The 24,881-nt window shown below is 41.7% G+C and overlaps 1 protein-coding gene across 4 annotated transcripts; it reads right to left on the bottom strand.

The window, feature by feature from the left end:
* Positions 1–2,522: 2,522 nt before the first annotated feature.
* LOC121596763 (trissin receptor) lies at positions 2,523–23,632 on the bottom strand. Of its 4 annotated transcripts, none has more exons than XR_006005316.1 (9): positions 22,787–23,632; positions 16,224–16,368; positions 12,553–12,712; positions 9,854–10,051; positions 9,590–9,751; positions 9,224–9,435; positions 7,269–7,470; positions 6,578–6,931; positions 2,523–5,133 (listed from the first exon to the last, which is right to left on the bottom strand). XR_006005316.1 is itself a non-coding variant. In XM_041921976.1 (8 exons), exons 1-8 carry the CDS (start codon positions 23,232–23,234, stop codon positions 5,107–5,109), a joined length of 1,554 nt encoding a protein of 517 aa, XP_041777910.1. In that variant the 5' UTR covers positions 23,235–23,632; the 3' UTR covers positions 2,523–5,106. The 4 variants fall into 4 exon arrangements, 2 of the variants coding, with proteins under 2 accessions (XP_041777910.1, XP_041777909.1); XR_006005315.1 differs by having other exon boundaries at positions 2,523–5,167; XM_041921976.1 differs by lacking the exon at positions 6,578–6,931.
* Positions 23,633–24,881: the final 1,249 nt, after the last annotated feature.

Raw genomic sequence — 24,881 nt, forward strand, 5'->3', positions numbered from 1 at the left:
AAAAAGCACGGCAAAACATGAGCTCGTTGAAGAAGGATTCTTTTTAGGTTCCACCGAATCCATTACTCTGTCGCCGTGGCGTGTTCGTGGAAAGTCGCGCTTTCTTCGTAATTAATTTTGGAACTTTTGTGAGTGATGCTGGCACGTGGTATCTTGAGAGTTTTTTTACATGCAGTCTTTCTTCGCCCGAATCGCCACAAAGCTAACGCCACAAAAGGTACAAAATGTCTCTTCTTGGTTCTTGTTTTTATTTTGTTCCCTTTTGCAACCCAAGCCAATTGTTGTGCACAATTGGTGAAATTATTACAGCAAGCCGCATTGCCACATTGCACGCTCAACCGACGCCCGACAAGTTTGGCGATAAACGTTGATTGTAATTGATTTTGCCCGTTTTCACTCGTTTCGGTGCGTTTTGTTGGGCGTTACATTTTACGAGCGTAGTAGAATCAGACAAAAAAAATCATAAAGGGACCAACACATAGCAGAGCAGTTCGGTAGAGTCGATCGATTTTCAAGGAAAACTCTTTTCGCTCCACCCGCTCTATTTCGCTGCAAAACTAGCACTTAGCACAAGGGTCCATTTAATTCGAGAAAAAAGATTTCATTTACACCGGGATGGAATCGAAGTAACAAAGTTAGCTACACGGGAACAGGTTGCGGCAAGTGGCTTTTCGTGTAATGTGAGCAACGAACCGGCATAAGTTTCCTTTCGGTTTAAACCTCCCCAGTTTGCCCCTTTTGTCACCCCATCCGTTCGTTTGACGTTCGCAACGAATTGAGGTGAGTAATTGAGAGATTAAGGACAAGCTGTCTTTGCTGGTTTTTACACGCCCCGAATGTGCAGCTTGCGGTGCTTGCGTACCCCGTTTGCGAACAGGTAGCCGAAAACTTTTCACCCAAAACGGACGGCAAAGAGAAGCAATGAAATTAATTTAAAACTAGTGCCGGGGCAGCAAGGTGCTAAAACCGTGCCGCAGACCGCCCCGAGGTGGCATTGCGGGCAGTGCGGAGAAAGTTTACCGAAAGCGATCGAATAATATAAATTAATTTAACTTTGTCCTCTTTTGTCGCATAATATGTTTTCCAATTCTTTGAAAAAAACTTAACAGTATAGTGCAATGGACCAGAACAGAAAAGAAAAACAGATTTGGGAGTTTTTGGATTGTAGCTGGAACAATGTCATTTTAACGCTGGATAGCTGCTATGCGGTCCCGTGGTACAGTCGTCAACTCTAACGACTCAATAACATGCCCGTCATAGCTTCGAGCCCCAAATGGACTATCCCCCTGTAGCAAGGGCTTTTGACTATCCGGCTGTGTGGTAATGAATTATGTCTCGAAAGCCTGTATAGAATGGCATGACCGCGTAGGACGTTACACCAAATAGAAGAAGCTGCTATTCAAACGGTTGTTGTCGACCAATTTAGCCGACTAAGCTCTCATAGATGAAATAAGATAAAATTAAATTATGACAAATTATCATCATTATGATTATTATTATGATTGTTATGAGGATCTTTTTGTGTTTTTTTTTTAATTCTGGTCGAAGATCGTATGATCGATCGCATGGTCAATGGATTTTATAGCTTATTGCTTTAAATACATTTAATACATTGTTAAATCATTTCGAAATACTAACCAACATTGCGTAAAACCCCCTTTAAAGTGGTGCAGAAGGAAAACCTTTAAAACTTTTAAACCGAATCCGTCTGTTTGCATTCTTATTTGTTTAGGATTTACTGTCTATTGTCTGTTGAATGCTTAAATTTACCTTTGTTGTCTGTCGAATGCTTTAACGCATGGAAGTTTATATTTAATTTATTGTTCTATTTCAATGCAAACCATGACCATGCAAAAAAAAACCATAGTTTAATGGATAGCTAATCGTAGCCCGGACAGCGACGTAATAAAGTAGGACGTAAATCAATTTTCTCGTACAAACCCCACGAAACAGGGGAGAAGCATCCAATGGCGAGATAAAATAAATCTAACAAGCTATTAGTGGACCAGTTTGATCGCGTACGCTGTAAATCTTAGCGATCTATTTTAAACAGCCATTTACTTGGTCATTACACAACTTCTCTCATCTATTCATCATCGTCCTGGCCTGGAATGTAGTCTGTTAGCTACTTAAAATGACTATTACTGGAAAAATATGTTCAAGTATGAGGTAATGTACAGTCGTGTGTTTGTTTATCATTTTTAGAGTATACTTTTGCATGCATTTTTATGTTAAGCAACTACAATCGTTCATCAAAATCCACCATTTAACGATAAGCCGTTGGAACACTCTATCAAGAAGACAATCCCTAAATAATTCCAAGACAAGGGGGAAAGCCAACAGATGGTCGAAAGGGCTGCTAAAAATGAAACAATTTGGTAAAATAGTACTAATTTAGTAAATGGTGAATATTCCTTTTTCTTTCAATGTGTTCTTTTAGTTCATTACCAGAAGCTGTATGATATGAATCACAAAAAAAAAGAAAGATTGAAACAACATGACAAACAATATACATATACTTTAGCACTATAATTTTATTAATCTTATTCCTGGGGCGTACAATAAATTCTTTCTGGTTTTGATTTTGCATTGAGCCTCACTCGCGCCTCACCTCCAATCGTAGAAACTACAATTAAAATTCGAATTGTTCTATCTCTCGTAAAATCTTTCGTCCCCACCACACACTTTCTCGCCTTTTTCCTTAAGGACTCGGAACATTTTCTTAAACAATCGATGTTTTTCCCCGCTTTTCTCCCCGTTCATCTACTTATCTCATCTAACGCATTAGCAAACTCTGGTGTAATGGTTAATGTGTGAAAAAATATACTTCTTTTTTTTAAATATAACCTTTATCTTCAGCGACAACATTTCCGTTAGAAGAGTTCATTGTTCAACAATTCGACCTGTTTGGCAAACTTCCATCCGCCGGCTCTCTAGTACCGTGGCTGGGCCTTTGTTTAAGTACGCCCTAATACGTATGCGGATGATGCTTGGATTAAAATATGCTTTGATGTACAGTATTTCTACAGCTTACAGTGCACGCTGTTTGCTTCTCTCTCTCGCAAAATCGGAATTCAAATTCGTATCGAAATACGAAAACGAACTGTAATTGATTCATCGCTTAACCGTTTCGCCAGCGCCGCCAAGTAGTTTGCACATACATTTACACATGAGCATCGTTCCATTCCCGCGCCACTTTCGTCCATCGTTTGTTCAGTGCTTTATCACAGTATCGTTATTTGAAATAATTTGAGTGCAAATGAAATACACATAGAGCGTAGCACATTTAGTTTCTGTGATTACTAAAATGTTTGCTTAATCAAACATTAGCAAAAGGAAGCTGAAAATTAGGAAGTTATTTAAAAATCGTGTAAGTAAATAGTTATCATATCCGCTTTCTTTATTGTCTGTAATTAAAATGATTGTACTAAACCGTGTGATGTTTTCAGCACAGTTTAATTAAAAACTACAAAATGTTGAATCAAAAAGTTTGACCTTCCCGATCCTTCTAATGGCAAAGTAACATAAACTTAAAGGAAATAAGTGTTTGTAATTACAGTTGCTTTTTTGCACTGTTATTACAGTTGCGTTGCTAATTACAATTACCATGAACGATCTTAAAATGGTGGAACTTATTTTCAAAACTGAAACTTCTGTATCAAAAATAAAGACTTGTAAAAGTCAAATATAACAATTCAACACATTATAATCTTTTGTAATTTATGTGCTTGATTAAAAATTAAAAATTATCTAAAAATAAGTTACAAGTTGTACTCAAACATAGCTCCCAAATTTAGGCTCAAAATATTTACTTTCAAATTTTTAATTCCTCGTCCTAACTAAGCAGCTCCACAAACATTCAATTCCAAAGTCGCTACTGCTAAAGCGTACAAAGAGTTTTACAAGTCAAATATTCAAACCCCAGCAGAAAATAGTTCATTGATCTAAAAAAAAGCGAACCTAATAGTCTGCTCTCAACACATTGCTCTGTACGTTCCGTACGTGATTCCTAATTGGTTTCTCTGTCTGCATTTCATTCTGCCGCCACGGGGCTATGTTTACCACTATTCTGCGCTGCTATGAAGATCTACTGTGGTAGTATTGAAATGGTGACTCGCTCAACCCTATACGTTCTTTGGTAAAAATGGTGGGGGAAAATAAACATTCAGCATTCGGCGCAAATCTCACTAGCAGCCGGAAAGAAACGGTAGTACATCATTGCTATTGAGCGAAACTTTCTATTGTCAGTGCTAACAGCTTTCCAGTATCAGGGGGAGCTACTTAATGCTCTCTTCGCTCTATTTCTTTCGTCTGCAATTTTGGCATCATTTTTTGTCTCACACTAGTACACAGGCACTCCCTTTCCACGACACGAGTAGCAGGAAGACAGTGCAAATAAGGATGGAAATAAGCGAATGTAGTAGCAGTCATCATGGGCGTAATTGGGCCAAAAGTTTCCATTCGGAACCAATCACGCTCGCACACACACACACACTCACACACCAATCGGCTTGGGGAGGAAAAACAACTTTTGGACGCGGGTACGCTGTACAAATTGGCATACGTTTCGTTGTGGTGTGAAATTGAACCTGGCCTGGTTGCCTTCTGCCTTGCACTCAAACGCTTGCTCTATTGATTGACATTCATCTGACTCTGGGATCGCTTTAATTGTTAAGCTTTCGTTGTGCGCCACGCTTGAGCAACGCTTCCTTTCGATGTCGATGTGAAATAAAACAGAATACTGTTTGTAACACAGTCGTGGACGTCGCGATGATACAAACCGCTTTACCGTCCACTGCCCAGCTCGATGACGCTTACCGTCAGCGGTGGAGCCATCGTTGCGGTGGACAGCGTCGTGGCCGGCTCGTTCAGATCGTCCTCGTCGTCCTCGTCGTCGTCCTCGTCCCCATTGCTTACCAGCTCGTTCGTGCGGCGAAACAGCAGCTCGTTGCGCCGGAAGAGCGTATGCTGACGGAAGCGGTGCACCCGCGACCGGGTGCCAGTGGTGCCGGGTGCGTTAGCGGTGCTCTCGGCGGCGGCGGACGCGGCTGACCTTACCCCTGTCCCGGCCGCTGCCGACGCACCGACTGCAGCACCCGCGGTCGATCAGGTCGTGGCATCATTGGGGAAATCCTACATGGGTCGAATCGGTCGGTAAGGAATGGTTCTGTGTTGCGCAACGGTATCGGCAGTCGATCGATTTTGTTTGTTTCATAGATTGTTATTGTTTTTTTTTTGTTTGTAATTATTTCAAATTCACGTGCACATACGCATACGAAGCAGCAAAAAGGGGCCGAGGGGGAAGTTAGCATCGGCACGCATCGGCAGTCCACAACCACGGAATGCCCCCCCGGGTAACGCATCGCATCGCAACAACACAAACGAGTACGAGCAATGAAACACACCAGAACCAGAAAGAAATGAAAAAAAGAAGGGAAAGAAAACGGCTACAATCAATGCATCAATTTTGTCACTCGCCACTGGTCAGCCATTCTAATTTACACATCAACAAACACACATAGATACGTATATTTAAACGGGGAATACATACAGAGGATTTAATGGATAATACGATATTGATTAGTGGTTGGCATATAGTACTAAGGCGGCCAATTGATTGCTCTAAATGTTTTCTCACTAAATACTATGCTAAATAAGTGTAGGGGATGGGAAGGTGATCGTGTTGATGAAGGGTAAAGGTTGTTGGTCGTGAGGTAGGGTGTGGCTATGAAATGCCTTTTGTTTATGTCGTATTAGTATTATTTTGTTTAAAAAGTATTTACTACGTCCGGAAAGTACTAGTAGTTGATTATTTACAAGGTAATGTAAAAACATAAACAAATTCAAGAAAATTGCGCAAGTAATATAGTAGAGAAAATTTAAAGAAGCCATTCAAAAAGTAGAATTAAAGTAATGCAAATGTTATGGTACGGTCAGCTCATGACTAAAGGTATGCAAGCTGGAATAGTTTTCTAACAATTGTACTTAAATTTTGCAAACACTAGGAAAAAAATCGTCTGAAATGTCGTATTAAAGTTAACAATCTACTATCTAATTAGAACTATAGACAGTTTTGCATACCTTCGGGCGTACAATTATTGGAACACATTTCAACCAAGGACGACGCATAGTTGTGTCAATATGGATGTACAAGTCGAAGAAGAAGAGTACATTTAAGAGAAGTAGTAGGAAAATTTATAAGTAAAAGAATATGTTTACAATAAAGCTAATAAAAAAATGAAAAAGCGAAAGAATAAAAGAGTAAAGTAGCGTATAAGAGAGCTTGAAACACAGAGAATAAAAATACAAAACAGAATATAAAATTGAATTATGCAACAAAAAATTACTATTAAACAACAGAAGGATTAAAGAGTGCAAGGAAATGAAAAAAAAGTATTAAAATAAAGTATCAAAGTCTTGGTAAGAAGTTGTAACGAAAATAGTGACTCTAAAGGAAGTTTACAGGATGTTTAAAGAGGGACTGCTAATATGGTGTGTGCTGGTAGGATATGGAAATCGCTACTGGTGACCGCCGAAGGTACGTTTGCATGCATTTTATTAACTGACACCAATTTACCCGTTCTGTTTTTAGCTCGGTCTCTTTCATGGGTTTAGCACGGCATCAGACACCCTAACCAAGCGGTTCGAGCCACCTTCGAGCGTGATGCCTCTATGCGAGCAAGACAACGAACCAACCGAACCGAGTCAGAGCGTTCCTACTCCAGCCGCGTCCTGGCTGTGGCCCGACACATTCAGTTTCGCCGACTCATCCCATCTTGGACCGGTGCTCCCATCACAGCATCCGCTCGTCGACGCCATCGAGCGAGCGGGTAGTCGGCGAAGGGCAATGCGTCGCCAGGGAGACGGTCGGTTTGTCCGTGGCCCAGCATAGCATGGCATGTCGCAGCAGCACTAGGACGGATCGTGGTCGCTAAGCATTTCGGTGGATGGAAAGCGCGAGGACAGTGAGGCGGGGGTTTGAAAGGAAAGGAGGGGGGGGGAAAGATTGTGGGATGAATGAAAGAAGATGTTAAGTGAGAAAGCAAAACATGCAGCAGAGGCACAGAGCAGTAACTCAGAACAAAACTCGCAACGCTCGGAATAAAAAGGCCGTACAGGCCGGAACGCTAACGCAAACGGCGCTACGTAACGCTTTTCTAAGAAAAGTAAAGGATGCGAAAAGGAGCTTGTAAAGGTGCGTGTTTGTGTGTGCGCACAAGAGGGAGAAGGGAAGGGAGTCGAGTCGTGGTGCGCTGGGTGCTACTTACGTGCAGCGGGATACGCTGGTTGAGCGATTTGTTTTTGTTCTTCTTGAAGGAACACAGCAACAGCTCGCGCATGCCTTTGCGAAAGTTGCGGCTCAGGAAGGCGTACAGCAGCGGGTTGACGCCGGAGTTGAAGTACGTCACCAGGAAGGTGAGCGGTGTGAAGAGTGCGTTGAAGTTGGAATCACCCTTGTAGTCGGTGGACCTGGAATTACGGACACGAGCAGCACGAGAGTGTGAACACGAGTGTCTTTTTGTACGCTGAAAGTTCCTCTTTAATGGGTAGATGCTGGAATTAGCGCGGTGGTAAAGTTTAAATGAATAAACTGATCTTGAATTTCGGTAAAACCTACTTCGTGTGTTTTGTCCAACTTAATGCCAGTTACGACACTTCTTTGGAAGGCTGCATAGTAGTTGTAACGCATAATAAGGACCAAACATCATTACGCATTAATAATACTTCCCGAATACAAATGATTTGTTCAATTCCTTTAAGCTACCTTCTACGAAAAGGCAGACTGTAGCAGGAGGACATGCTGTTCTGTGTTCAGAAGAAGTCTAATATGAATATCAATTAATTACTTGGAAAACTACCTTCACGCACAATAAATCAATTTAAAGGATGGAATTTATCTACATTAGCAGCGAGCAAGAGTGAATTTTCCTAAAACATATGATAATCTTGTCATACACATATAGCTCTAAGCTGTCTTGTAAGTTTGGTCTAGTAAAATACTATATCCGTATAATTACATTATTTCCAGCTGTCTCTGAGTATGCCGCAATAATGAAGCAGGGAAAGCCCTGTTTTCACCTCTACTATTTATTGGTCTTATTGTGTTTTATGGATCTAATCCAAAATTAATTCCTGGATTTGAAGAGTTCAGTTCATTCTAGAATAGAACCAGTAATGAGCATGTGTCCAGGCCGCACGCCTGTGTTATAAAATAGGACAGTGTTATCGAAGATGGTATGTCTACTGTTTAATCTAACAAGAACCCCAAATTAAGAATTCTTTACCTTAAATTATTTCTCACAACATTCCTCCAATCAATTCCTGGGTTTGGAGAGTTCGATTAATACTAGAATTGAGCCAGCGATGGGCATGTGGTTAAGCTACACAACTTGACGCCAGTATTATAAATCAAGACAGTATGGTGGAAGATAATATGGCTACTGATTACTCCAACAAGTACCACGAATTAGCAATTCTTTACCATATCTTATTCCTCACAACAGTTTTCAACAAAAAGGCGTTTTCCCAAAAATTGTAAACTGCTAGTCATATGTGAATTCTTCGCGCCATTCTTGTACTGTTTACCATCCAATACAATGGACTCAAAAATATTTTAAAATCCTTGGGAACCTTGCTGCTTCAGAATTAATTATGTTCATTTTCAACTAATTGAAAAACGCAACTGAACCTTACGGATGCTTCAATAACTTTCGCTAATTTAAATTTTCGAAAGCAGGGACGTAATTTTGTGCACGATATGCCCCTCGTGCTATCATCAAGCGTGACCTTTAACACACGTCGAAAGTGTAGTTCAATTGACTGGAATCACTTTGAAGGTTTCAAATAAATCGAATCCCACGCAGCCTGCTAGCTTCACACTTGCGTTGCGTTGGTGCTGCAGGGGAAGACAAGCATTAGACTTTCTTCGCTGGCGTGATATTTCAATTAAATGATCATGATAAGGTCATTTTCTTGGCAGCTTTTGCCACCCTCCAAGGCTGCTTAGTATGTGAAACCAAACTGTGAAGGTGGTGTGACTCGCTTCGATACGATACACTTTTAGGCGTATCATTATTCTACCGCTGTTCTGCTGCTGCTGCGTTCTTTCTACGTTCTTTTCCGTTGACGTCAAAGTGAGTCAGAAGATGAGAAGCGATGGTCGATAAAAATGAAATGTGAAGTCACTTCCGTTATCCTAGCAAGTGATATCACCACTACTCACCAATATTGCCACATCTTTCGGGCATGAAACGGTAGGTTGCAGAGGGCAAACGTTAGCACCACCACCATCAGCATGCGAATAACGCCACGGCGCGCCCGTAGCACGTTGTTGGACGAGTGGGACACCTGCGTTAGCTGGGTGCCGTGCCGTTGGTGGAAGCTGTTCTGTGCCGGCCACGTTGTCACTACCACCTTGTCCGACTCCACCGACACCTGGGTGGCGAGAATCGTGATCATGAGAAGGTTAGTATTAGAAGTGTGTGTGTGACTGTGTGTTTGCATTTAAGGTATTTCCGGCATTTAGACGGAAGTGGCGACACCTATCCCTATCCCCGGCGGCAATTGAAGGCTTCGGATGGACACTTACCTGGCTTTCGGTGACACCTGTGGTTCGCTTGTCATACTTGCTGCTCGGCTTCCGGTGGAAATTGCTCGAGTAGCTTGACGAGGTCGTATTTTGCAGCGCAATGTGCCGCTCCAGCCCCCGTGAGCTTTTCCACAGCGCTATCGCTATTCGGCTGTACAGGACCTGTGGAAAGGGGCAACGATATGATGGCAGCGGTGGGACGAGAAAAGAAAAGAGAATAGAAAAAAAATGGGAAACATTGCTACGCTCGTAATGGACACTTACCGTCATAACCAGCAGCGGAAGCAGGTACAGCAGGGCAAAGTTGATAATGTCGAACAGCTCGGAGTTGAACATTTTCCGGTTGACGATGCAGATCGTTTCCAGCTGGTCGTCGCCCAGGTTGTTCGTGATGGTGCGCACGAAGATGAACTTCGGGATGGAGTAGACGGCGGACGTTATCCAAACGGCAACGATCACGAGCTGGCGAGGGAAGTGCATAAATGAAGGTAGTATGATGGTGTTAGTTTCTACAGTTTTGTTGCGTTTCGTTTTGTCATTTTGTTTACTTCATTGCTCAAATTTTATATCTAGAACCTTTATTAAATAGCTCAAAGAATAAAATCCTATTGAATAGAGCATGAATGCTTTTTTCAGTGCAATTTTTGTCTGTATCAGGATATGATCTTTTAATTTAATTATTCATGAGTTTATGAATTCTATATATTTACGTCTTAATGAACTGTTGAATTCCCTTTCTACTTTGGAAAAGCTTCGATAATTTTTACATTTAAATTATTCAATATAGCCCGCCATTAATTTATATTAATTTTTTTAACTTCATATTTTATGTGCCTCAAGCTATTTATTGACTAAGTGAAGCCTCTAACATAAATTTTTACCAAAACCAAACATATTTCTGGATGATCATAAATGACAGACATTGACTCACAAAAACTTCAAAGAAAATCGGAAAAATATAAAGATTCCTCTAAGACAACAGAGCGAAAAGATGTTTTTCTATATTGAGTTCTTTGAGAGCTTAGTTGAAATTTGACCATATCCAATCATTCACCATTACAATCGGTTTGTGCCTTCTTTGGGCAATTATGGGAATCAATCTATAAATCTTGTGAAACCTTTTTTCTGTATTTCTGAAGGGCAAATTTATCAAAGTACCCCATTTCTAAATAATAGCTACACTTATGCGAGAAATATTAATTATGCTGCTATTGTTTGCATTCAATTAAAACAGTTTAAAACAAAATTTCATGTTTCCTTTAATATTAGATGTCCTTTTATGCACTTAGTGGAACCTGAATTCAGGGGAAATATAAAATAAAGGCACTGTTTATGTTCATTGCTATGGCTTTTCAGATGCCCTTGATAAACTTGTTGTACACATATTTTTAATTTTCTTTACGTTTCATTTGAATCATTTTTAGACCAAATTATATAAAATGTGTTTTCATTCGGCTTGAGCTAGATCAAGTCCCATCGAATTGGTAAAACAACTCTTTAATGTTTCAACAAAATCAAAACAACACAAAGCTTCCGAGAAAGCTTTCAAGCGCTAATCAGCTTGCACGGATGTTTGCCCAAAGGCTTGGTGCCACTTGTTGCCCTCTGTTCCACCGATTGCTGCAGTGCTGTGCAAAACACTGCTCGCTTATCTTACGCCTCAACAGTGGCCGCCGGTACGTAAAGTGCACCTATGCGAAGGTACTTGCATGTTTGTTGTGCGTGAAAGCGTCTCCCCTTGCAGAGCCATCTCACACGCTAAAGCAAAGTGCAGCCAAGGTAGCGAGAGGCGTTCATTTTTGTTCCGTTTTTTTGGCCGAGTGTTCAGTTAAGCGGATTATTTACCCCCAGCTTGTACGGGGTTGCTCTCATGCACGCGACAGGGGACGAAGAAAACCCGCACAGAAAAGCACACTGTTTGCTGGCGAGATTAAACTTTCCGAGAGAGTAAAACCGGGGCAGGAGGTACCGGGGCAGCAAGCAAACAAAAGCCCGTCAGCTGCATCTGCAACGCATACGAGCAGCGGGCAAAACATTCCTTTCCAATGGAACATCGCCGAAGCCATATTGTTTGCTCCGCCGCTTATCGATCTACGAACAAAGGCAGCATACGACCCGGTACGCTTCAAGACATCGATGCCGTTTTCCTTTTGTGTGTTGGAACGATCGTTTTCGGAAGGACAAAGAGTGCTGTTGCTGCTGCTACTGAATGTCCCTTTTGCCACGATATCGATTCCGCTGAATCGTCTGAGTGGATACGCCACGGTATCGAAGAGGGAGAGAGAGAGAGAGCGCGTGAGGTGCCCTTGGTACTGCTTATTGGTCTTGCGGTAGTTGAATGGGTCGTGCATGAGTGGCTCTTCGAAGGGTAATTAGGGAATGGTTCAAGTCGCATCGCATACACTCGACAGACTGAATAGAAAGTGCAATCGATCGGGAACCGTTCGACAGGATGGTCTTTTCGTGGCCACAGGGCTGTGCTTTTACGGTGGAGTGTGTTGCTTCCATAGCGCTTAGTGTAGATTGAAATCTATTGAATTAGGCTGAAATATTGAAGTTAATTTTCGTGTACAAGGAAAGCATGGAAATGGAATTTAACAAACAGCATTGATCTTTGTAATTTAATCTTCTTTGAAACACGATAAAGTCTCTAAACCTTTTAAAGGAAGTAATAAACATCCCAGATCAAACATTACACAAACAAGATAAACCCACTTCATCAGCTTTACAATGTTGCAGTTCCATTACAGAACTGCTGTCGATGGATGCCTTCAACTAAATGTTTGACAGGTACGCCATACTATCCGGTGAGCTGCAGCTTCCCCTTGGGATAAATCCACTACGGTGTGATTAATCATGCCATGGCTCGGAGCACCGAATACAGGCACACACACATTCGTCTTTGTGTGAGTTACAGACATCATGGGCGTCGGAATGTTTGACATGCCGCCCGGCACACTTACCCTTAGGCGGCGCGAGGTGAGGATCTGCTTGCACGTGATCGGATGGATGATGGCGAAGTAGCGCTCCATGCAGATGACGACCAGGATGAATATCGAGGCGGTGTAGCTGAGCGAATGCACAAACTGGTACATCTTGCACAGGAAGTCTCCAAACACCCAGCTGAAAGGTGAAAGGGAGGGAAGAGAGAGAAAGAGAGAGAAGGAGAGTGAAGAAAACGTACTGTTATTGACGGATCGTCAAACGACGCTGGCACGTACCGGAAAGTGAGACGTGTGGTGATGTGTGTGATTCGACAGGAGAGGAGAAAGGGGCAGTGGGCACGGATGCCATTGGCGGAATAGTGAAACGACACACGACACATACCGATCGATAGGGGTAATGGGGACTTTATCGTGCCTGAGGATGACAACCCAGACTGCCGTCGTCTTGGTCGATTAGATCGAGCGCTAGGGCAAGGAGTTCAACTTCTCGAACTGAATAATGATGTTGTAAACGATCGACGGGTTTTCCTTTTCTTTTCTCTTGTTTTCCATGACGCAACATTGCTGTACTGATGTACTTCTTTTCGATTCACTATCATGTAATGGTACGGTTTGGCCAAAACAAATCATCTCAATCCCAATGCTCTGTTCCAAAGGCGAAGGCAACCATTTGTTTATTAGTTTAAGCATATGGTGGAAAACAGCGGTGTGTGTGTGTTTGTTTGCAATTGTGTATCCTGCTGGTTTTGGATGGGGGCAGTTTTTCATTTGAACGATGGTTTGCTGGCAACATTTTATAACGTGCTGGGAACATAAAGCGTATTTTTTTCTTCTCACAGGGAGATTGTTCGATCCGGCTAGAAGCTTAGAGTAAACATTTTCCCATAAACATCGCAAAGGAAGGGGAAAAACAATCAACAGCATCGATGGATTTCAAGGTTTGAAGATGAAGCATTTTTATTGGTTTCAAATTAATTTATTGTTTTTGTCAGTTGAATGCATCTCTTGAAGCATTTATGTGAGTTTGCAAAAGGAGGTCACCAGATTTAAGTACAACAGATTGTTGATGTTACAGCACTGTCTAGCTAAACATGTCAACTAATGAGTGTAAGACATTTAATTTTTTATTGCAAAGTTTTAAGTGAATGTTTGTCTTTTTCTCATGTTTTTTTACCAGCTTTCTGATATTTTCATCTCTGATATACGGTTTATTAGCTTGAATACGGTCAATGTTAGACAAAAAGTATAGCAGGTGATACTAGAATCAGTTAAATTTATTAAAAACAAAACCTTTTTATATAAGGGGTTTCAGTTATGTTACTTGTTTAGTTTTTCTTCAAAAAAGTGCTATATATTTTAATTTTTCAGCTATGATTGTAGAATGATTTGTATTTAATTTTTTATTAATAGTGAGGCAAATTCTAATACACTAGTTCATTTCTAAACTAGTGAAAAGCTCTTAGGTTTTTATTGTCTTTCATCTTTTTTTAGCTTGAAATAAACTGTTATGATGCTGAATCGTATTTTGTACTATTTTTGTGTGACTACTTTGCTCAAATCATTTGCTTTTTAAGTTGTGTATGTTTTTACCTTGGGTGTTTGTGTGTTCAACGTCGCTTTTCCCTTTCACTTGCATTCTTAGCGCATTTTTCATAACCTCATACATTTTTGGTACGGTCTTTTCGGTCTAAATTTTGTTTTTTGGAGGCAAGAGACAAACATTTTAACAGTGTAAATGTGCGTTAAACGTTTATTAAGATTATTTTTGAATGATTTTACAGGGAAATAATATGATCCAAAAATACTTGATTTTGAATTAGAACAATATTTTAGGCATTAAACTTCACGAGAAGGTATAAAAATCATTAATGGACTCTGGTTTCCTTAAGCGAACCATATTTATATTTGACAAACAGAGGAAAAGGCTGAATGTGTTAATTAAAATGTCAAAGTTTTTAAAGTATGTATCTTAGCATCGTATGAGCTCTTCTTCTCTCCCTCCCTTTCGGTACACTAAGAAGCCAAAGCAACATTCCAATGCCACTGGGAAAAGCATCTTATTTTCCCTTCCTTAAAGACCACAGAAAAGTGGCAGCTTTTGTTGCTTTCTCAAAACGTTCCTGCTACCACACGTTTCCCTACTTCCGAGAAACGCTCTTCAAACCTCTGTTGCTCGAACGGCAAGATTGACAGCACGACCGTCTCGATCGTTATTTTCCTTCACTGCAGCGTAAGCCATCACAAAGAGGTGCTCTTGCGCTGCTGCACGGCATGACTGCAAAACTCATCCCGAGACACACCCAAACCGCCCATCCAACGACAAAGGAGGGAGACTTTGAGAGGCGAGGGTTTTGATTCCACTCGAAAATTTCCCTACCAAGTGCAATATGCCATCCATACTTGGGGCAGGATTTGGTGGGGATTGTATTACGCTTTGGGACAAGTTTTGTCGAAAAATGGAACACGCGCGCGCGCGCGCGCGCGCCTGCTTTGGTGGCAGACGCGCATAAACTTTGTGCGAACATGAATCCCCATCTTGAGTGCGGGAAATTGGATGCCACACATCGAGCTTCTGTTGGTTGCTGATGGTGCAGAAGAAGGGGCTTGGCAGCTAACCCCTTTACCAGGACTTTAATTATGCTCGCTAATTAGGTAAAGGGGATTATGTTTGCGGTGTGGTAGGAGAAGTCACGAGGGCTGTCAGACATGTGGCGCTAAGTATGTGATGTGGTGTTTAAATCCTATTTTAGTTCAAGCATTCCCACATTTCATAAAGCCACTTCTAGTGCTGTTAAGCTTAAAGAAAGGCACACCCATAAGCCTCGTGGTAAGCGGCGAAGGGAACAATGGTTGCTTTACAAATCCTGCCTGTCACGAGCGGATTGCCCCGAGGGGGAAGTTTTGAGCCAAAAGCAAGGCGAACCTCGGTGAATCAATAATTAAAAAGCTGTTCAAAAGTTGTTTTTTATTTCACTCCCGACAGCACAAACGCTTTTTCTTCTTGTGCTGCAAACTTCACCATCGAAGCACAATCAGCACCATCATTAAAGATTAATAATTGACGTTCGTAATGGTAGCTTTCCACTTGATTGAGAATGTCCTTGGGATATTTGAGACGAATTGGAGTTGACAAAAAAAGAGACAGCACAAAAATCGCTCGATCCAATCGTTCGTATTGGACACGAACGGGACGGGACGCACACACACACAAAAAGGCAAATGAAATGAGCTGCCCATTCAGCAGTTTTGAGGCCATCGGACTCGTTCAATGGCATCCAAAATTGTAATTAATGTCCCTCCATTAGCCGCATCGGGAAATGATTCGCTATTTCTCCCCCCCTCCCCCTCTCCCCCCGTATTCCATTTTGGGACGCTGGAATTTGCGTCCAGCGGTCGGTGATTTTTGGTTTGGATTTAGCTTTTCCGCTTCGTTAATTGCTATCGATTAGGTACGGGGATTGTGACGGAGATGGAAGAAACTGGATGGATGGCAAAATCTCGGGCTAAAGGTCGGAAGGTGGAGGAGTGTGGTGTTGTGGAATGTAAAATCAATTATTGTCCCAAATCAAATCTCCCAACAGTGAGCTTCCCAGAATACGTTTGCCGAGCGCGCGCAGCGTGGCAGTGATGGTATTTTTATATCGTCCAAAAATGTCTTGGACAGTCGTCGTCGTCGTCGGGAGTCTTACCTTTCGATCAGGTAGATGGTGAGGTTCTGCATCACGCAAAACACCCCCACGCACAGGTCAGCTACGGCCAGGTTCGCGAGGAAGAAGTTGGTTATCGAGCGCAACCTTCTCGAGAGTGTCACCACGAGAATTACGAGCAGGTTTCCTGGAGGGAAGAAAAAGAGAGAGAGAGAGAGATAGGAATGGTGCATGAAAACACAGAAATAAAGATGACGTCCTTTGGTGTGCGGTTGGTTGAGGAACAATAAGACCAAAACTTCGCTGGTGATGGTGATTGACGGAGGTGAACGGAGGATGCCGATGAGAACGTGTCCCGCACGGTGCTGCGACTGACACGTTCTCCGAAAGCTAACCAGCCCGCTAAACCCGAACGAAAAAGGGTTCACTGACGTTTTGAAGAAGTAGCTTTGGGACTGAGTGGAATATCCTTATCCTTACTGCTGAAAGAATGCTCCCCCTCCCCCCTTCTCGTGTCTTGGAAAATCATCCTTGAAAATGGAACTTTACCGACCTTTCGGGGGTCGGGATTTGGGGGGGGCGGGAGTGCGCCACACGCTTAGGGTGAATGATGATGGCGGTGTGTGAAGGAGAGTTATCTTTTGCCTTCCTTTTCGAGTGAATGCCTTTGAAAAGCCATCCCAAGTGACACTATTCACAATAGCTGGGGTCGTTCGGAAGTAATGGCCCAGAGTTGCGTGAAGCAACGAGTAGAGTAGTAACACAGAAAAAAATGTACAACCATTAAAGCACGCAAGGCATGCGTAAATTGTGTTGTGTCCTGCGATGAGGTTCGTTTGATAATGTGTAGATGGTATGCCAAAAACAGAGACAACAGACACTAGTTTTTGGGGGGGAAATGGTGATTGTGGAAATGGTGCCAGTTTTGCCACGAATGGGAATGTTCTCTTATCTTTCCAGTAAATTTAGGGTTATCCCTTTATGCCAGAAGACTGGGTTGGATGTAAAGGGTGTAAATCATATCATGCATCAAAAATCCATCATTACACATTAAAGTTGAGTCTCTTGGGGGATGCATATTGTTTTCCGTTTTTTCTTGATGACACGTTTACTATGAATAATATTCATTTAACGGGCTTACTTAAATCTTTACTCACAGGAATGGAAAATGGGTTGAAAATGTATTGCTTTTTTTCTTGAGTTCTGTGAATTTTTTATTGTATTTATCATATTTTTATTATTTAAATTTGAGTTGATGACTGTACCAGCACACCGATTCACTTCATGTTTGTTTAACAGCCAGTCGAATTGAAATTGCTTACAAGTAGAAGTCAGCAATGTAGTAATGTATTGTTTATTACAACATTTTGTTAAGAAAAGCCAGCAACTGAACACATTTTAACTAGTTTTTTTTAAAGGAGCTTTAGTTTTTTTTTAAATCAAACGAGTTATTCTGAGTTTTTAAAAGAGTATACGTATCTTTTGAGTCATAAAATTAAACACCTCTTAGGATATCATCCTTAAAAAAATCAGAACTTTTTAATGAATCGCAATATGAATTGGTTTTACGTAGAAGTTGGTGCATTTATTTATTTTATTTATTAACGATAGGATGGTCCTAAGCGTCCGTGTTTCAGGAAAAGTCCAATTAAAAAGAGCCAAAAAAGTAATCAAAAATAAATTATGTTTTCTATATTGGTTTATACAATGAACGATGCAACTTGGAGAACGTAAACACGGCTCTAGTTTCACTTAAAACGTTTTGCAAGTTCGTTTTTTTTATTGTGTAGTCGATATTTGTATTGAAATAATGTTAAAAAAAACATACGCCAAAAGTGGCTCTGAACGAGTAAAATAAAGCAACTTTCTGGTCTTATTAGCAACAACCTTACATTCACCACATTTGCAAGTCTGTATGGTATTGTCAAATTTCGTCTTGGAAAGCTGATGATCGTGAAAGGGTTAAATAAATCTATATTAAAAGCTCTGCTTGCTCGAACAGTGCTATATTAACCCGCTGAATGAATTGATGTCATTTGAAGGTACTTAAAGACAACACAACTTTTTTCTCGGTAATCACAGATCAGACATTCCTAGAATTCTTTCTGTTCAGAATCCAATTTTTCATGGAGCGTCTTCAACCAAAATGACTGATACTCAGTCTGACTGAATGGCAGCCAATGTTCCACGAATATCCAACATCAATCAAGTCAGTACACATTTCATTAGCGGCTGATTTGTTTTAGTTTATTTTTCAATGTATTGAACATGGAATTGACTTATGGCAAAAACCACGGAATTGACTTAAAAAAAAATAACCACGATTATGAGCTTTATTAATAACATATTGCATGATCATTTGCTGTTCACATCAATGTGTTGCTGTTCACATCAATGTACAAAAATCCGATTCCCAATTATTGCAGCTTGCCAGTTGTTACGCTTGATGCCAAAAAGCGTCATTCCAACACGACACATCTGTGCCAAACAATATTGTAAAACACACTGGATTATATGCTCATCATAATCCAATTTATCGTCCCGTTCATTTGCCCCACGCATATGATCCGATTATGATCTCGGATGCAACAAAAACCATAAAGAGGATAATCGTTTAATTAAAAATGCTTCAATAGTAAACGACCAATTAAATACTTTCTCTCCCAAGCCACGCATCCAATCGCGCGAGAAATAAATTATAAACACTCTTCTCCATATTCCATACACACGCAAACACACGATCGGTTGCTGGCCGTTTTCAAACCGCATCCCGTGTTTGGTGTAATTAAAAGTTCACGTTTGCACCGTTCCACGAACCGCGAACGTATAATAATAATTTTCAAGCTCACTTCCCCACTCGTTGCAATAAATCATGCCCGTGCGTTTCGGTACCGGCGCGGTTTGTAATTGTTTTATCGCATCTCGCCATGGGAGTGTTCCGAGTGTTTGTTGGGTCATAAATCAGCACGAAACCATATTTGGTCACCGTGAAATTATTGTTTGCTCAAGCAAAAGCTCAGCAGAGCCCGCGTGTGATGGGGAAAAAAGGAAACCAAATCCAAACGCACGCACATAATTGGCAGCCTCCCCACCACGGAAGCATATCGACACCCGCCGGCAATCCGGCACGCCATAAATCTGCTTATCTGGGGCGGGTCGCTCGGTGCAGCCCTGGTGGAAGTGAATGATTTTTGCTGCTGCGTGTGCAAAGCTAGAAGCTGGAAGCTCCTTCCGTTTCGATTATCGAGTGACAAACGGAGTAAACGGGTCTCGATTCGGAAAATAAACCCGGGTGAAAAGCATGGTATAAATAAAATAACAAACATAACGAGTCAGCGCGACAGGGCGTCGGTTAGGAGTCAACCGGCCCGAACTGGACTTGGCCTGGTAACTGCTTGATTAAGCGACCAAGTGGAATTGTGTTTTCCAAGAACTTTCAAGGACCGTCCGCCTGAGCTGAATGAAAGTTATTCCCAACTGCAATAGCTGTGCGATGTGCGTAGTTGAAAACTCGTGAAAACACATTTCTGGGTGAATGGCTTCCCCGTCCCTAAAGAAACTGTGGCGCTTCCCGCAGGACTAAAAGGCAAAAAAAAAATGAAATCCACGACACACAAACCGTCTTCTCCCTCTCATATTAAAAAAAGCACCCTTAGGAAGGGAGGAGAGCAGGGGCCCGTGGTAATAAATAATTCAACCGAGACTTTGCCGTTGCGGGACAATTTCTTTACTTGTGTGAAGCTGATTGCTATCAATAGCGGTACGCTCGCGTAGCTGCGAGCCGAGCAAAGCTCATTGGCGGCGGTTGCATGAAGAAGTGTTGTTTTTCAAGTGGTTTCCTAGCGATGGGATAAAACCATCCGGGGACCGGGCACGATGGTGCATGGATGGAACGAGAGCAGAAGAAAGCTACCGATCGTTACTGTTGATTTGTGGAAAGTGTGTTCACGTATTTGCGATATTTCTGTTCCGTGGGCGGGGAACATCTCGCCGCTGGTTGTTACGAAAGCCAAACAAATGATGTGTCCCAAACTACTCCGGGTATGGTTTTCCACGAAAATTATTGTGATGTGCTCTCGAGAAGCTGGGCATTTGCGCTATGGTTGCTAGTAGTTTTGATTGAACGAAGTCATTTGCAATGTGAAGTGGTCGACGACATGACAATTTTGATTTGGTGGAAGAAAGGTTAAATTTAGTCACATCGATCAACAGCGTGGCATTTTCACTTCAAGTTGGTGTTTTTTTGTATTATGTTACATACCAACAATGGTATGTTGATATACAGCAAAAAAAAGTGTCTGTAACAAATTTTGAATAAAAGAATGGCGTACTAGTTAGCCTATACAAAATTATTTTGTTGTATTATTTAGCCTTAATTTTTATTGGTAAGTCTTTTAATGCTATGAAATGTAAACGTGAGACTATTGATTAACATTATTTCGTTACTAAATTAATCATTCTTAAAACTGTTATTTTTTTCAAATGATTCGCGAGACTCGGGGTCCCAACGTCCATCCTTCAGGGGCTGCCGTAATATTCTAGACATGCCTGTTGAAAATGTAATCTTGATTGTGGGGAATACACGATTTGTATAGTAATAAGCTTTTCAAAGTAAATTCTTTCGCGGACCACGTCTGTTGACGTCACGGACAACAATTGGTCCGCGTACCACAGGCTAGAGACAACTGATATAGACTATCGATCTATGTGTCCCTATATCGAGCCTCAGGCGACCGCCTATCTCGCCTACCGCGAGATCCACCGCTGCCAAGCAGTAGTGTTGGGTAAATAGCAACATTTTCATCCGGTAACTATCAACATTTTTTTTCATTTTCATTCCTGACTCCGGTACACATTGGAGTCGGCCTCAGAGTTACTTCCGACAGTTGACGTGGAGAGAGGGAGTTTGGGGAGAGGGTATTCACAGAATAAACCCTAGACTCTTTCCGACTCATCCGGATTCATCCAGACCTATACGGACAGATCCGGAGTCAATTGGAATGAAAGGTCTTGATATGGATATTTTGATCTGAAGGATCTGGTGAATCTGATGGTAAATATTATTGTAAGAAAGAAATATTATTGTAAGAAAGAAACCTTGTTTGTAATGGAACACTCTCATCAAGAACTGTCCCAACGATAACTGACAGCCATTTTGGGAATTTGGTATTGCAACCTAAACTACTAAACTACTCGCCCGGACTCGCCTGAACTCATCCTGGCATGGCCAAACTTATTCGGAATTGATCGGACTCGACCGGACATGTCCAAAATTGCGGAGTAAAATCCGTTTATGACCAAGAATTGGATTCGTATTTTGAACACCGGAGTCGCAAGTGATCCACGACTCCAGATCGGATTACCCATCAATACCAAGCAGCCGAAAAGTTCTTGCTACGGGAGGATGGTCCCGAAATGAGGCTTGAACCCGTAACGGGTAAATTATTAAATCCTACCAGTCTACGACTATAGTACGGAACTTTCCCCTCGAACATTTTTGTATTGTTAATGAAGGGAATTTTAATGTAGCGAAGCTATAACGATATCTAAAAATTATGCAATCAACGATGCTCCAAGACTTTTCATTGAAATTAGAGGATTTTATAGACCTAACCTACAGATAGCAACGAAACAGTTGGTAAAGTACGATCACGGAGGATAAAGTATGGTAAGTAAATACCAAACACAACTCCGGGGCTTTCAACCAAAACTCATGTTTGTTCCAGATGGTTAATTTCACGGAATCCGAAGAAAGTTTAACAATCAAAGGTATCTTTAAGCTAGTTTCCTCAATTTCTGTCGAACCAAAGTTCATGGCGTAATGGCATTCCTACAGCAAGCCAATTTGGGTTGCAGGCGTTCGATATTTGGACAAAGCGAACATTGATTGGAGGCCTCCTTTATTCCGGGATATCGCCATGAGTAATGATGAAGTGAGGCGACCGAACTACCTTTCCTATTTAGCAGTCACTGGCCACTATCGTTTATCGAAATGCCCTAGGAAAGGGGTTTTGGTTGCGGAAGCTTTGATAATACGCACCCAAGTTGCGTTATCATGTGCCTTAGGCAGGGGCTCATCATGTATACTTCATTCAATATCAATAATGAATTCTATACACACACACAGATAAGGTGTGTATCATCATGCAGTTTTCCGAGCTTACAGGTAAAATAAAAATATATAGTTTTTTGACCACTTATCGCCACCTCCTCTTAAAGATGCTTAAATTATTATGAAATATTTTCGTATCAATTTTTAAATTTCTTTCCTAACTATTTCACAGAAATAATTTATTTAAAAAAATGTAATGGAAAGCTTAGTGAATATTTTAAATATAAACAATAAACATTCCATAAAACAATGCATTAATGATCTATAGAAACAAATTCTGCTCAATTGGTGGAATAACTGAATAAGATTTACATCATCAATTATGATGACTCGTGTCAGGCACCGTTATGGCGCACCAGTTCGTGCAAATCCTTCCTCAAACACATGAAAACAGTTGAACCAGTTTGTATAGAACAATCAAATATAGCTCGTTAAGCTACTATTAAACCTTTAAAACCGTTAGCTACATTCCAATAACACCCCCCGTACTTACCGAAGAAACAGCAGCAAAACACCAGCGAGTAGAGCGTGATGAATATTACTCGCACATCCGTCCGGTCAAAGATAAACTCCTTGTGCACGAAGTTGGTAAACGAGTGGGTCAGATTGCTGCCCGTGTCGCCGTACTCCAGCCCCGTACCGTTCACGTTCAGCAGGGCCGTCGTAAGCAGCGGTGCCATCGATCCGTTTGCCGGCCCGCTCGACAGCATGGTGGCCGGTGACGGCGAGGAACTAACCACCGACGAGTAGTTGACCAGTGGCGACACGCTTCCGCCGAGGGTGGGTAAAAAATTTCCCGCGGGCAGCAACGCTCCACCACTGTTGACCGCTGTGCCGCTGAGGCCATCGAGAAAGGTTGCACCGGCGGCGTTAAGGAAACTCATCACACCGGGGTAGTGGGATGCGGCGGTGGAAGTGGTCCCGTTGGGAATGTCTAGCATGGTTTTTCGCAGAAACGGCTCAGTCCCCTTCACCAATACTGGGCTCACTGGGTGGACCTGGTGGATTGGATTTTGTTCCCCCCAGTGGGACGTTTCACGTTTCACTTACACCGCTTGCATCCACTGGGACCACGGGGGAAGTAGATGATTGATAGGTTTTCGTAAGTAGAGAGTGCCGCCTGCCATTCGTACGGCCACTTGTGTGTGAGTGTGCAAGAGAGAAAGAGCGAGTGGGTGGAAAAGGGACAAGCGGGTGAGGGAACGGAAAGGGCTTTTTTAATCAGCAGTCTGTATGCAGCACGTGTGTGGGAATTGATTTTTCATCGCTTCACTTAAACACCATCTGTGATGGGTTAATTGCTGTCTTCCGTCCGGTGGATTACCGATAATTGAGTAGATTATCTGTGGATGGAACGAGGGGAAAAAAACAGAGACATGAGTGTGCGGAACGAAAACATTAACAATCGGTGTGGTAAAGTCAGCGCAGCTTATCCCTTCGCCTTCTGCGATGGAGACGCATGGTGCCGTTGTTCCTCGGCTGATGGAGACGCATGGTTAACCTTCGTTCGAAGCAGCAAAAAGGTAATGAAAATGTGCGAGGGTAAAAAAAAACAACCACGGAGAAACAAGCAACTGTTTGTGCCAGTGGCGCATGTGGTGACGTTTATAATGACGATAACAATGCTTGGGGCGGGTAATGAAAATTTAATTTCATTATTTCACCTCCGCTCGCAGGCACTGCGGTATCGGTTTTATTTTTATGCTACCCTTTTTATTCTCGCGTCGGTTCTGAGCTCACGATGAATGAAACCGAATGGGGATGGTGTTTTCGTTCGCTTTCACGCGCTCTACTCCTTGCTTCGCACAAATAACCACAGGGAAGCGGCGAGGGGACTAGGCTGAAAAACATCCCTGCCACCTGCCAGCCATCTTCAAAGAGTGTGCGGAAAGAATGATACCGGCTTTTGGGGCGAGTAAATCATTGTACGGAAATAAACGAACAGAACAAAAAAGAAAACAACAACACAGAATAGAAGGAGAGGAAAACCGGCCAGGTAGGAAATATGAAACATAAACTTTAATCTGAAACTTCCCACCGCTGTATTCACGAACGCGTTATTGGGGTGTATGTGTGTTGTATGTTTGGGGAAAGAAAGAATGTGAACTCATAGCTCAGGGTTAAACAATCTGTTGGGGCAAAAATGATAAAAAAGATTTTACTTAGTGAATCACCATCATCACCAAAAAAGGATTGAATGCGGAAAATTGTATGACTTTTTTAGAAAATATCTAGCAGCAAAGAGACTTACAATTTTTTGATCGGGAAGGTAGAAAATTCAATATGTTATCTTTATATGTTATCATAATCGTTCATATTAACATCACTGGTAAAAAATAAACATTTGCTGCTTCTATCGATAACAAAATACTTCTTATGGGGATTTTTACGATACTAGCCAGCTGTTTCATATGGAGTTGGACTGTTGGTGGCTGAAATCATGTCAACACTCCGTACAAAATCACGTGCCAAAACTAGCCTCAGTTTTTTAGCCTGCAAGTAAGGTTACAATATTTCTTATTCGATATTTTAAATTGTAATACAGTATTATAACTCATTTCAAACCGGTAAATAGCAAACAAAACAAC

Source organism: Anopheles merus, chromosome 3R (assembly GCF_017562075.2).
Source record: "Anopheles merus strain MAF chromosome 3R, AmerM5.1, whole genome shotgun sequence".
NCBI classification, from domain to species: Eukaryota; Metazoa; Arthropoda; class Insecta; order Diptera; family Culicidae; genus Anopheles; species Anopheles merus.

Excerpts from the sequence above, each read along its gene's own strand:
- LOC121596763 (XM_041921975.1), bottom strand. The coding sequence starts at position 23,234 with ATGCTAGACATTCCCAACGGGACCACTTCCACCGCCGCATCCCACTAC. Across the intron at positions 10,052-12,552 it reads TCACCTCGCGCCGCCTAAGG|CTCGTGATCGTTGCCGTTTG; the intron begins GTAAGTGTGCCG and ends TTCCCTCGCCAG. Across the intron at positions 5,168-7,268 it reads ACCAGCGTATCCCGCTGCAC|AACCATTCCTTACCGACCGA; the intron begins GTAAGTAGCACC and ends TGCGCAACACAG.